The 15,180-nt window shown below is 39.5% G+C and overlaps 1 protein-coding gene across 1 annotated transcript; it reads left to right on the top strand.

Moving 5' to 3' along the window:
- The first annotated feature begins 10,106 nt into the window (after nucleotides 1–10,106).
- Nucleotides 10,107–14,808, top strand: LOC117325916 (ras-related protein Rap-2a-like). The gene is made up of 2 exons (XM_033882430.1): nucleotides 10,107–10,240; nucleotides 13,887–14,808. Exons 1-2 carry the CDS (start codon nucleotides 10,196–10,198, stop codon nucleotides 14,604–14,606), a joined length of 765 nt encoding a protein of 254 aa, XP_033738321.1. The 5' UTR covers nucleotides 10,107–10,195; the 3' UTR covers nucleotides 14,607–14,808.
- The last annotated feature ends 372 nt before the right edge of the window (nucleotides 14,809–15,180 follow it).

The following is a 15,180-nucleotide window of genomic DNA, read 5'->3' as shown; positions in this document are numbered from 1 at the left end:
ATGGGTCATCAAAGGTCACAGGTCAAATTGTTAATCAATGGCGATCAATATCGTGTACATGTTACATGAATATCTTGTAACAGTGTTAAGCTATTTCAAAGGTCATTATATGGGTCATGAAGGGTCAAAGGTCAAACTATTAATCAATGTGGACCAATGTCGTATACTTTTTATATGCATATCATATTACAGTGTGAATATGTACCGAAGGTCATTATTTGGGTCACCAAAGGTCACAGGTCAAATTCTCAATTAATGTGGACCAATGTCGTATACATTTCATATGCATATCTTAGAACGGTGATAAGTTATACGAAAGGTCATTATCGGGGTCACCAAAGGTTAAAGGTTAAATTGTTTATTAATGTCGATCAATATCGTGTACATGTCATATGAATATCTAATATCAGTGATAAGTTTTACCAAAGGTCATTATATGGGTCACCAAATGTCACAGGTCAAATTATTAATCAATGTCGATCAATATCGTATACATTTTATATGCATATTTTAGAATAGTGTAAAGTTATACGAAAGGTCATTATCTGGTTTAATAAAGGTCACGGGTCAAATTATCGGTCAATGTCGATAAATCGTATACATGTATGGGGACATCTTATTTAAAGTGATGCTAATAGTCATTATCTGGGTCACTAGTTGTCACATGTACATTTTATATACACTTCTCATTATAGCCTAATGTGATATCAAAGGTCACCTAAGGTCACAGGCCATTTTATTTTACAAATGTTCTTCAATATCGCTTATACATTGTATCATGTAAGCATATCTTATGTCAACGTCTATGACAATGTAAACTGGTACCGAGATCCAATACTTTTGTGGTTCACTATTCAAAGGAGTCCATTTTCAACGGGTATGTAAAGAAAATTTAATATTTGGTTCCGTTTTCCACGGCATCCCGACCCCAGTGGTCCAGCTTTCAATGAGGTACAATGTAGGGTGAGGTAATTTTGAAACCAGAGGGACCTTACTTGGTACGTTAATCACTTCTAGAAGTTTACATTAAATATGAACCTTACCATATTGGAGCCTTTGGCCACTTTTAAAAGGTTAATGACGTTAAATGAACACAGGAATGCAAGCGCGCTTGTAATACTTTTGATATTCGAGGTGCCCGGTATGTAACTGGTGATTGCTCCAGGAAAACAGATGTATATGCGCGAAGACCGAATTATATTACTCCCAGAAAAGAAAGGAGCCGTTGGAGAATACATTTGGTTGTCATCAGTTATCATTATCTGTACGGTATGCACTTTACACTTTCAATCGATCACAAGCTATGTGGGAGGAAAACATCAAACTCAAAACTTATTAAACGCGGGCAAAATACAAAGATATAGATTTATATGGGAACTCTGAAAACGTGCATGGAGAACAAGCAAATCGGATAAGGCTAATACTTGTCCCCTACTGGCCCCGTTAAAATAGTAACAGTAACACTGACTTTGACCCCGAATCCCTGAAACTCAAACTTGATATTATGGTCCTTTTTACACAGTGTGAAATTTGATCAGTCTCCTTAAAGGAATGAAGCCGCCAGAGCGCTGACAAATTTCGGCGTTGCGTACATACATACGAGACAGAGAGGAAACCTATAGTCCCCCCGGTTTCACGGCTTCATCGGTAGGGGACTATTAAGACCAGGTGATCCGGAAGAAAATGCGTCTTTTGTTTCATCGACGACACTCGCCATACAAATGACAATCTCAAATGAGTGATGGCAACAGAACCACTAGATATGACAACAAGCATTAAACATGTCTGACTTCATATCGGGTAAGGGAACAGAGTATATCCACATACAATCACGATGTCGGCGATAAAGCCTTCACACGGTCTTCATCAACCGTCTAGAAACCTTGTGTTGTTAATGTCTTCATCAACCGACATCTCTAGAAACCTTGTGTTGTTAATGTCTCCATCAACCGACATCTCTAGAAACCTTGTGTTGTTAATGTCTCCATCAACCGACATCTCTAGAAACCTTGTGTTGTTAATGTCTCCATCAACCGACATCTCTAGAAACCTTGTGTTGTTAATGTCTTCATCAACCGACATCTCTAGAAACCTTGTGTTGTTAATGTCTCCATCAACCGACATCTCTATTGTGTTGTTGATTCTCCGTCAGTAGCCGACATCAGATACGGATATAGTGGTAATGGGAACAGACCTTGGGATATTGAATCAACAGGGACATGCTTACACCGTAGGTAGGGGAAGCTGTAATGTTGATATCTATAAATGGAAAATTAACAATAATTAAATGGGGAAATTGAAGTCACCACGCTTATTATAAAGATTAATTGTAAGCTGTCCCTGTCCCTGTTGGTTACATGTTGAAGATTGAGGTAAGCGGTTGATGTTGATGAGTATTTAGTGGACATGATATCAAGGTCTATAGAGTATATCCGATCGACCTGGTCTATTGATATTTTGGTTATTTAAAGGTAAGACATCGTCAATGTTCATAATGCTGAAATTGAAGACCTTTACAAGGTCATCAAACTCAACAAAGATGTTGTCGATTAGTTGACCGACTACTCCACTCGGCAATATAACGTTGTTTATAAGAATTCTTATGAAGGTTAGAAATCCAATATAAACGAGGGGGATCCGCATCCTTCTCACTATAAAGAATTTCAATAATTTCAATACTAAGAATGGTTGGACAGTATTTCGTCTTTAGTAAACAACAACAAAAAATGCGTAGGTAGTGTTACGCTGGTTATCAAGCAAAGCCTGGTTATTTTTGTGAGCAGGAAATGTAATAGTGGCTACAAACGAGGATTAAATTATTAGATGCCTTACACATGTATCTGCAGGCTCGAGCACAAACCTGTCATGTTAATCTTTAAGTGTGGTTTTCACATCGGGGATCAAGAAATACAGACTTGTGTTTTCATTTTGGAATTAACGCTGTTACTCCGATTATTTTCACTCCGACAGCAAGTGCGACATGTTCTCGTTTTACCCACATTCTGGCATATTCTTCAACGGAATCCACAATTACTTAAGTAAAGGCAAATGATCGAATTAGCGTACCTCGACCGCGACGAAAGCAGATCCGGATATGGGATGGCTTTTCGGGAAGTCGCACAACAACAATCCGGGTATTGAGCACAAAGATATGTATGGTTCCCGAAGATATGGTCAAATAATCTAAAAGTCCATTCCAACCTGTGAAGATGGTCACCATATGAATATTGCCGGGCCGTTTGATCATTGGAAGCGACTTGATTTTGTTCTCGTGTAGTTGATGACGAAATATAACTCAAAGCGTTATGATCTATCTTTTCGGCGTGTAGGTTGTCTAAGGAACTATAGTCATACAAGGAACCACGGTTCACTGTGACAGGCTCACCCTTTCTCTCAAAGACAATAGAGTACACCATTAATCCATACCCCGGGAACTCATTTTATGGCATGGGAATACGTCTAGAAATACTTAAAAACAACCGTGGGTCCATTGAAGCATTCTTTGAAAACCTACGAGGGATGATTGATATGTTGCGAGCCTCGTATTGAAGGAGGTACTCAATGATGCTCTTTTTAAGTCTTACTATTCTCTGACTATATAGGGCCGTGTACCCAAGGACTGGTCTCATTTGGTTAGTTTATATCGACGAGGTAACACTTTAAAGTAAACAAGACAAACGGCTTTTGCAAAATGGACAAAATCGGTGAAAGAGCAGTGATCCAGTATTTGCATAAAAAGGTTTAACAACTAAGGGTATCCATAATGGTATGGTAGCAACACTAGGGAAAGATGCACCTTCAAATGCTACAGTGTAAATGTGGGTGGCGGAATTTAAGCTGTCAATGTTGCAATCCCAGAAAAGGTCAATAAAGTTCATGACATTGTTATGACTGACAGACGAGTCACAGAAAGATATATAGCCAGTAGAGTTGGCATTGCGCAGGAAAGAGTACAAGCTTCCGGCCCGGTGGGTACCAATTCTTCTGACAGTTGATCAGAAGCACACCAGGCGCACATTATCTCGTGTTAATCTTAACATTTTTGAGGAAGATCCTGTCAACTTTCTTTAGAGATGTGTCACTATGGATGAAGTGGGTCCATCATTTTATCCCAGAGGCCAAACAACAATCGAAACAATGGAAGCAACCTGGTCCTCCCCCGCCAAAGAAGGCAAATACTGTTCCATCAGCCGGGAAGGTTGTGGCCTCGGGTTTTCTGGGATGCAGATGGTGTTCCGTTCAATCAATGGCACATACTATGCTTCACTTCTGAGGCAGTTATGGGAAAATATTAAACTTAAGAGCCGCGGAAAGCTCACTTAAGGTGTGTTATTCCATCAGGACAATGCTCCTGTTCACAAGTCTGTCATTGCCATGGATGCCATTAACGACGATTGTGGCTTTAAATTGATTGAGCATCCGCCTTATTACCTCACTCCATCAGACTTTCATCTCAGGCACTCGCTTTCAGTCCGATTATGACGTCATACACGCAGTGGATGACTTTCTGAACAGCCAAGAAAAGGAGTTCTATAAAAGTGCCATTGAGACTATGGCAAGCCAACTTAACATTTATTCAAGGAGCAATGTCGATCTTGTATTTCAGAAAAAATATATCAGATATCTTATATAACTACACCATGTTCGGTTATCGACAGTAACAAAAGTGTTAGAGGGTTTATTTTCTTAAATTTGATAAGAATCCGTCGGACAATGTATGTGCCAAAATATATAAAATGCGAGTAAGCTAACTTTGGGTGAGTTTAAAGTTTATTAGAACTTACTGTTGAGAACTGTACTAAACGTTAATTGTTAAATTACAGTGAAATCACGTTTAATATAATTATATATCAGGGATAGGAACCTACGTCACATGCATGGACTCGGTAACACAAAAATGGCGTATCCATGGCCCGTTTCGGAGTATGTCACTGTTGGTTTCTGTTCAATTTATATATTGACACATAGCCTTTTGAAGATCTACATCAAGAAGGATTACTCGATCGCAACAAATAGTGGACGTGATTCCTTTATTTGGCCAAAAACCGAAAAACAAATATAAAATCATAAGCGGATGCTAACTATGTGGAATTGTATGTGTAGATACATCAGGCGTTTCTCAGTGTTACTGGCCTTGAGACGATATAAAGCATTTAAAAGTGTTTCCATCATTACCAGTACTTCCCCGGGGGCACGTGCACTTCTGAACTGCGCCAGATGACTTAATCGCTTCAGGTAACACTATAGGATAAAAGTATCAACGTTGTCTGATGCCAATGTACTACATGGTATCACCATTACTGGATTACTTTCTACTGTAAAAATCCATACACAGACGTACATCATCTTTAGTGGGACTCCATGTTTCACGTACTTTGTTTCCCGGTAATGATTTGACAGGGCATACTCTCTCTCCCTTCAGTGCCATCCCCTACCTAGAAAGCCGATTAGTGTCACTAGCAAAACAAAAACAAAACAAGTTTATTTATAACATTTTTACAAATGAAATATCGAAAATTATTCATTCTTTAAAAGTGATATTTTCACTGGTGAAAAATACTACTTTTTCTGATTTGACCAATCAAATTACTGCTTACAAACGACAATGGGAGAACTTTAAACCTGTCCCGATAGACGCAAAATGGTCTATATCATGATCAAACACTGCATACAGATACCCTTATTGAAAATAGTTTGTATTCTTTTTGTTAGTTTTTCATTGAAGGCTTTGACATTGGACATTGTGGGAGCAGGTGTAGTTGATAATGTTGGGTTGTCGGCCTCTCGGCCTGGGATCCTGGCAAGTTTATATCGACGAGGTAGCACTCTAAAGTGAATAAGACAAGCGGCTTTTGCAAAGGACAAAATCGGTTATGGTTAGAGACTTTCATCTTTTTCCAAAACCAAAAACAGCTATTCAGGCACCATATCCCTAACAATAACATGCAGTGGATGACTTTCTGAATAGCAAAGAAAAGGAGTTCTATAAAAGTGGCATTGAGGCCCTTACATATCGCTCACAAAAATGTATAGATACTGCAGGGGATAATGTTAAAAAACAATACAGAATGTCCGGCAACATTCAAATCCTTCAATACGAGGCTCACATTTTGTAGGTTCATCATTCAATCGGTTAACATAAAGAAAATGTAGCACTTAATTTCCCGTAAATCTGATGTCAAAAGGTGAAGAGAGAAAACCAATCGATTGTAATAGTATAATTACACCAGTACTTTATATACATGTATGGCAGTGTTCAATGCTGTAATTCATAAAACAGCTTAGCGGCAATACAATATATATCTGCTCTAAGGAGAAAACAAAGCTGTAAATCCCTGTGACAGCTGTTTACTATTGGCTTTATTGATAAAGGTCAAGTGGAGGTCTGGTGTCCTCAGCCGTCGTCGTCTTCCAGAAATATTGCGTCTGGTGTAACCGAATGTAAGATTACCAAACGTCTGAAACGAATAATAATAATAATAATAATAAAAATGGCACCACGACTCTATACAAGACGTGCAATATGAAGTTGGTAGCTCGGTTTTAGTGAAGGTAATATGAGTGTTACGTTCCTATGTCGCCGCCGCGAAGTGGTCAGAACATTGAGAGTGTTGAGATCTCACAAAAATGCCGAGACGGCTTTGTACAGATAGATGCTACATTTTTGACTGTGACATTATGATGGACATATTCTATATTACTTCTGTCTATATAATAATCTACCACGCGATCTCGTGTATGTGATACATTGTTCTTGCTACATGGTGCACGGTATCACGACAGATTTTTTTTTTTCAAATAATGTTTTCGAAAAACACCAGGGTGGTCGGGTGGCGCAGCGGTAACGCACTCTTTCATCCAGACAACCCAGGTTCGGACGTGAAAACATAAGGATTACTTGTTCGTCTACATGGGTTTTCTCAAGAGAGATTTCAATAGATTTTACCGAATCAATCGGTCATTAAAATTTGTAAAATGATGTACAAAATCATCCATTTTAAATAATGTACGAGAAGATATATATTGTTGATGTTAATTATTTTTATGAAAATGGTGTTATTTTCCCGTGACAATTATAATAATAATTTCACCAAGTTTCTGAGGAATAGCGATATAAATCAGGATCATTGCTGTAATATTTTAAGATATATCTTATAAGTAGAAATCGATATTTTATTTGCAGTCGTTTAACGTTCCGTCATGTTTCGTAGTGCTGTGTCATATTCCAGTTTCAGTTGATTTTTTTAATGTGGTTGTAGATATATACCATAATGCTCTCCACTTCAGATTACTGTATTAGGTACCATTCAACGACTTAAACAAATTTACTAGGTCTATCCTCTTGATAGGGTTCTCATTGTCTCAAACCTATTAACTGGTATTGATTACATTGCTACAGGTTACATTTCCGGATAAACCTCGCAGAATCAATTACACTACAGACTTTTAACATCAGCCACTTACCCCGATATTTACTGACAATGTAACCAGTGGGAAGTTAAATACAAGTAAGATAAGCGTGATCATTTCATTTTTCAAATTCACCGATTGAAAGTTTCGAACCGAATCCGTCAGTTGAATCGCTCCAATTCGAAACTTTGGTCAGAATGTTACGAAAAACTACGGACTTTTCCAGCATACATAAGGTCTATCTAATGAGTATCTTTAGTGTCTTACTTCGTTTTTGCTTTCTGCACGAGTGACCCCCATTTTCAGTTCGTAACTTCAGATCACGTGATTCTTCACCGTGTAATTGTTAATTTTCCATTTCTAGACAGTCACACTCGTTCCTTACTGTACTATTCAATATTCTGGTACCGCGATTTCCGCGAGATATTTCAACTGCGGTAAACGTGCGGGATGATAAAGACCATGTGGGAAAGTTCATACCCATCCCTGTCACAAAAGTATACGGTCACATACCGATCCCTGTCACACAAGTATACGGTCACATACCGATCCATGTCACACAAGTATACGGTCACATACCAATCCCTGTCACACAAGTATATGGTCACATACCAATCCCTGTCACACAAGTATACGGTCTCAACCAAATCCCTGTCACACAAGTATACAGTCACATATCAACCCCTGTCACACAAGTTTACGGTCACATACCAATCCCTGTCACACAAGTATACGGTCACATATCGATCCCTGTCACAAAAGTATACGGTCACATACCGATCCCTGTCACACAAGTATACGGTCACATATCGATCCCTGTCACACAAGTATACGGTCACATACCGATCCCTGTCACAAAAGTATACGGTCACATACCAATCCCTGTCACACAAGTATACGGTCACATACCAAGCCCTGTCACACAAGTATGCAGTCACATATCAATCCCTGTCACACAAGTATACGGTCACATATCGATCCTTGTCACACAAGTATACGGTCACATACCAATCCCTGTCATACAGGTAAACAGTCACATACCAATCCCTGTCACACAGGTAAACAGTCACGTACCAATCCCTGTCACACAAGTATACGGTCACGTAAGCTGTAATATAGCCAACATTTCGTTGGCCAGTTTAGCTCCATTTCCAACAAACCAGAAATTCCGGAAGGATAAGCGTCTTCTGCGTCATTGACGACACCCGGCATACAGATGTAGGTCACGACGACACCAGGCATACAGATGTAGGTCACGACGACACCAGGCATACAGATCTAGGTCACGACGACACCCGGCATACAGATCTAGGTCACGACGACACCCGGCATACAGATCTAGGTCACGACGACACCCAGCATACATATCTAGGTCACGACGACACCCGCTATACAGATCTAGGTCACGACGACACACGGTATACAGATCTAGGTCACGACGACACCCGGCATACAGATCTTGGTCACGACGACACCCGGCATACAGATCTAGGTCACGACGACACCCGCTATACAAATCTAGGTCACGACGACACACGGTATACAGATCTAGGTCACGACGACACCCGGCATACAGATCTAGGTCACGACGACACCCGGCATGCAGATCTAGGTCACGACGACACCCGGCATACAGATCTTGGTCACGACGACACCCGACATGCAGATCTAGGTCACGACGACACCCGGCATACAGATCTAGGTCACGACGACACCCGGCATGCAAATCTAGGTCACGACGACAACCGGCATACAGATCTAGGTCACGACGACACCCGGCATGCAGATCTAGGTCACGACGACACACGGCATGCAGATCTAGATCACAACGACACCCGGCATGTACATCTGTATCTTATTTGGACCGTAAATGAAGACTATGATATAAAGTCGTAGCGTACGATATAAAATGACGTTAAGTATGTGTGGACCCAACCCATAACACCAAGACATTATATTGGAGTCCTGGGGATTCATAAGGTAGTAGTGAAGTTATTTTCTCGATACAGGATCTGTAAATATCCTCTCCACTGGACTCAAATCATAACAATTGAATATATAATAATAGATGAAAATGACGTCGTTTGGATCATTTACTTATCTATAATTATAATGGAGTTCTTTGTTCTCCCAATGCTTATCCATTCTATTTTATGAAGTGTTTACATTCGGTGTTACTACAATATTTTCGGATTGTTCCATATTCTTTAAAATTCTTTCATTGGGCGACCTCTTACTGAACATTGCTTGTCATTTCAAACCTCTCAATAATCAGAGTTAGTCCACTTTCTGCTTTTTTGCATGACACAAATGTTGTTTGTGAGTCTGTTGCTCATTCGTCTGTTTTAGAACTAGTCAATTACCTATGTATGCTGTATAAAAATGTTGTTGGGACTCCATTGTGATATACACTTACAAAGTTAACTTGAACACATATAACGATATCTCGTGTTTGTTACAAACCGGTCACAGGAGTGACCAGTAATCATTCAATACGCACTCTGGGTACAGAAAGTTCACATATCAGACCTACAGACAGTCCATAACTTCGCCAGGAGGAGAATGTCAGATTATTTATTGAAATATATATATATATATATATATATATAGCAGCGAAAGGGGATTATAGACTTTCCAGCGTGAGAGGTCGCGCGACGCCTGCTGTCAGTCATTCGGGAGGGCGTGGCCTATTATCGCACACATCCATATTAGCATGCGTCACGCGAGACAGTGCTGCATACTCTTTAGGTATATGGTGTTATGTTGTCAGACTGAATGTCAGTAAATGAACCGAGTTACACTCATCGACAGCCCCTCACTGCAGCTCACAGTAAGTAGTCAAGTGACATATCGCTCTCTGTAATTCGCTTTAGTAGAATTGTCAGTTATGGACGTGTAAGTATAGATAATGTACTGATAAGTATTTCATGTTGTTTGAAGTTTGTCTACCTTATAATGTATCGTAGTGCTAACGTGTGGAGGTTTAAACATAAAATATCAAAACTTTTGAAATACAGAATTTTGAAGTAGAATATTATCTAATATGAAAGTGACCCTTAGCATTATTCAGAGTATCACGTGCTTATATGATATTGTATATATTAAGATATATTACTGGTGATTGTTGTCAGGGTGGCGAGTGTTGTACACGTGTTTAGATATATTACCTGTAATTGTTGTCAGGATGACGAGTGTTGTACACGTGTTTAGATATATTTATACCGATGTCTGTTGCCACGGTGACGAGTGTTGTACAGGTGTTTAGATATATTACTGGTTATTGTTGTCAGGGTGTCGACTGTTGTACACGTGTTAAAATATATTACCTGTAATTGTTGTCAGGGTGACGAGTGTTGTACACGTGTTTAGATATATTTATACCGATGTCTGTTGCCACGGTGACGAGTGTTGTACACGTGTTTAGATATATTACTGGTAATTGTTGTCAGGGTGACGAGTGTTGTACACGTGTTTAGATATATTTATACCGATGTCTGTTGCCACGGTGACGAGTGTTGTACACGTGTTTAGATATATTACTGGTGATTGTTTTCAAGGTGGCGAGTGTTGTACACGTGTTTAGATATATTACCTGTAATTGTTGTCAGGGTGACGAGTGTTGTACACGTGTTTAGATATATTTATACCGATGTCTGTTGCCACGGTGACGAGTGTTGTACACGTGTTTAGATATATTACTGGTGATTGTTGTCAAGGTGGCGAGTGTTGTACACGTGTTTAGATATATTACCTGTAATTTTTGTCAGGGTGACGAGTGTTGTACACGTGTTTAGATATATTGCTGGTTATTGTTGTCAAGGTGGCGAGTGTTGTACACGTGTTTAGATATATTACTGGTGATTGTTGTCAAGGTGGCGAGTGTTGTACACGTGTTTAGATATATTACTGGTGATTGTTGTCAAGGTGGCGATTGTTGTACACGTGTTTAGATATATGACTGGTGATTGTTGTCAGGGTGACGAGTGTTGTACACGTGTTTAGATATATTTATACCGATGTCTGTTGCCACGGTGACGAGTGTTGTACAGGTGTTTAGATATATTACTGGTTATTGTTGTCAGGGTGTCGACTGTTGTACACGTGTTAAAATATATTACCTGTAATTGTTGCCAGTGTGGCGAGTGTTGTACACGTGTTTAGATATATTACTGGTGATTGTTGTCAAGGTGGCGAGTGTTGTACACGTGTTTAGATATATTTCTGGTGATTGTTGTCAAGGTGGCGAGTGTTGTACACGTGTTTAGATATGTTACTGGTGATTGTTGTCAAGGTGGCGAGTGTTGTACACGTGTTTAGATATATTACTGGTGATTGTTGTCAAGGTGGCGAGTGTTGTACACGTGTTTAGATATATTACTGGTGATTGTTGTCAAGGTGGCGATTGTTGTACACGTGTTTAGATATATTACTGGTGATTGTTGTCAGCGTGACGAGTGTTGTACACGTGTTTAGATATATTTATACCGATGTCTGTTGCCACGGTGACGAGTGTTGTACACGTGTTTATATATATTACTGGTGATTGTTGTCAAGGTGGCGAGTGTTGTACACGTGTTAAGATATATTACTGGTGATTGTTGTCAAGGTGGCGAGTGATGTATACGTGTTAAGATATATTACCTGTAATTGTTGTCAGGGTGACGAGTGTTGTACACGTGTTTAGATATATTTATACCGATGTCTGTTGCCACGGTGACGAGTGTTGTACACGTGTTTAGATATATTACTGGTGATTGTTGTCAAGGTGGCGAGTGTTGTACACGTGTTTAGATATATTACCTGTAATTGTTGTATGGGTGACGAGTGTTGTACACGTGTTTAGGTTTGCTGGTTATTGTTGTCAAGGTGGCGAGTGTTGTACACGTGTTTAGATATATTACTGGTGATTGTTGTCAAGGTGGCGAGTGTTGTACACGTGTTTAGATATATTACTGGTGATTGTTGTCAAGGTGGCGAGTGTTGTACACGTGTTTAGATATATTACTGGTGATTGTTGTCAAGGTGACGATTGTTGTACACGTGTTTAGATATATTACTGGTGATTGTTGTCAGGGTGACGAGTGTTGTACACGTGTTTAGATATATTTATACCGATGTCTGTTGCCACGGTGACGAGTGTTGTACAGGTGTTTAGATATATTACTTGTTATTGTTGTCAGGGTTTCGACTGTTGTACACGTGTTAAAATATATTACCTGTAATTGTTGCCAGTGTGGCGAGTGTTGTACACGTGTTTAGATATATTACTGGTGATTGTTGTCAAGGTGGCGAGTGTTGTACACGTGTTTAGATATATTTCTTGTGATTGTTGTCAAGGTGGCGAGTGTTGTACACGTGTTTAGATATATTACTGGTTATTGTTGTCAAGGTGGCGAGTGTTGTACACGTGTTTAGATATATTACTGGTGATTGTTGTCAAGGTGGCGAGTGTTGTACACGTGTTTAGATATATTACTGGTGATTGTTGTCAAGGTTGCGAGTGTTGTACACGTGTTTAGATATATTACTGGTGATTGTTGTCAAGGTGGCGATTGTTGTACACGTGTTTAGATATATTACTGGTGATTGTTGTCAGGGTGACGAGTGTTGTACACGTGTTTAGATATATTACTTGTGATTGTTGTCAAGGTGGCGAGTGTTGTAAACGTGTTTAGATATATTACCTGTAATTGTTGTCAGGGTGACGAGTGTCGTACACGTGTTTAGATATATTACTGGTGATTGTTGTCAAGGTGGCGAGTGTTGTACACGTGTTTAGATATATTACTGGTGATTGTTGTCAAGGTGGCGAGTGTTGTACACGTGTTTAGATATATTACTGGTGATTGTTGTCAAGGTGGCGAGTGTTGTACACGTGTTTAGATATATTACCTGTAATTGTTGTCAGGGTGACGAGTGTTGTACACGTGTTTAGATATATTACTGGTGATTGTTGTCAAGGTGGCGAGTGTTGTACACGTGTTTAGATATATTACTGGTTATTGTTGTCAAGGTGGCGGGTGTTGTACACGTGTTTAGATATATTACCGATGTCTGTTGCCACGGTGACGAGTGTTGTACATGTGTTTAGATATATTACCTGTAATTGATGTCAGGGTGACGAGTGTTGTACACGTGTTTAGATATATTACCGATGTCTATTGCCACGGTGACGAGTGTTGTACTGGTGTTTAGATATATATATTGTCAGCGGGAGAGTGTGCCTTAAACGCGTGCGTGCTGAACGATTTAATGTGTCCAATATTTATGCCATCTTGAGTATCAATTCGTGTGTTGAAAGAGGCCTTTGTTAGAGTTTAATCGATTAAGGTTTTCTCTGGAGTTTGTCCGTGATGGACTTACCGGTAGGGGATGAGTCAGCATTGTCTTCAGTTTCAAAGGCAGTAATTATTTTATAAGATCAAGCCGTCTGTTTGCTGTTCTCGACTCATGTGCTATCTTGTTAATGTTTTCAGTTTCCTGCGCTAATGATGCCAGGCGACGATACCATGCTTTCCAAGCGACTCCATAGTATTCAAATTGGCGGGAAAAAGAGTGAAGAGGAACGCCATTGTCGTTTGTCGGTCATGGGGGCATCGTGCGTCGGAAAGTCGGCAATTATTTCCCAGTTCCTGTATGACACATTTTCTTCAGATTATCACGAAACAGTTGAAGATCTCCACCGGAAAGTTGTTGACATAAACGGAAGTAAAGTAATCCTGGACATTTTAGACACTGCTGGGACTCACGAGTTCCCGGCCATGCGCAAACTGGCAATAGCAACTAGCGACGCGTTCATTCTAGTGTATTCTGTAGACAACGATGCCTCTTTCGAGGAGGTAAAAGTGCTTCGTGAACAGATCATAGAGGAGAGAAACGATGTCAATGTGCCTATTGTGATAGTGGGAAACAAAGCGGATGTGAACGAGCAGACCAGGATTATGGAACAGGAGACTGCCGAAACTATAGCATGTGTGGAATGGGGCTGTGGTTATGTTGAGGCTTCAGCCAAACAAAATATAAACATCCCGCAAATTTTCGCGGAAATGTTAAGACTCAGTGATATTCCTTGCCTTACGATACCAGAAGGGCAGAGAACAAAACGAAAACGACTTCTTTCGGCGCCTTTACCGACAATTCATCACGTTTTCGAAACACCCAAGGCTCCAAAGAGAAACAGCTGTGCAGTGTCATAGCAAGGACCCTCGTAACAATCGCAATATTACATATTATATGATATATATATATACAATGTATACAAATGCACATTCAGTAAATCATGTAAATATGCTATATATTTCTGCGAATAAGAAATAAATATTTTGTAATTATGTAAATTTTATAAAGAAAATAAAAACTTATCCCAAATAAAACGATAATAACTGATGATGTCTGTCACTATTTAATAATATTATGGAAATCAGCAGTATTATTCATATTCAAATACAAAACGCACTAAAACGTATTTATATTCCAGACTTGGTGTTTTCTATACACATATCCTGTTCATAGTCTCTTTATTCTACATCCTTAGAATAAAGTTTTCTGTAAACAGAACATTTTACGCCGAAACCTACATTTTATGTATGTTTTCAGACTTATTCAGACTAAATTATGTAAAAATTCAAACATTATACACTAACCAATACCTTTCTATGTCTATCCAACAACAGCAAAAGTCAAGCTACAGTCAATGGCTAACGCTTCTGTTGCGATGTCTGCTGCCAACTGCTGACGCTACTGTTGCTACAACTACTGTCGAGTGCTAAC

Source organism: Pecten maximus, chromosome 1 (genome assembly GCF_902652985.1).
Source record: "Pecten maximus chromosome 1, xPecMax1.1, whole genome shotgun sequence".
Classification (NCBI taxonomy): Eukaryota; Metazoa; Mollusca; class Bivalvia; order Pectinida; family Pectinidae; genus Pecten; species Pecten maximus.
The sequence above is the reverse complement of the archived record's forward strand: the minus strand, read 5'-3'. Positions and strand labels throughout refer to the sequence as shown.

What these genes read in the sequence shown, in the direction of transcription:
- LOC117325916 (XM_033882430.1), top strand. Translation starts at nt 10,196, where the DNA reads ATGAACCGAGTTACACTCATCGACAGCCCCTCACTGCAGCTCACA. An exon ending in GCCCCTCACTGCAGCTCACA is followed by an intron (nt 10,241 to 13,886) that starts GTAAGTAGTCAA and finishes TAATGTTTTCAG; the next exon opens with TTTCCTGCGCTAATGATGCC.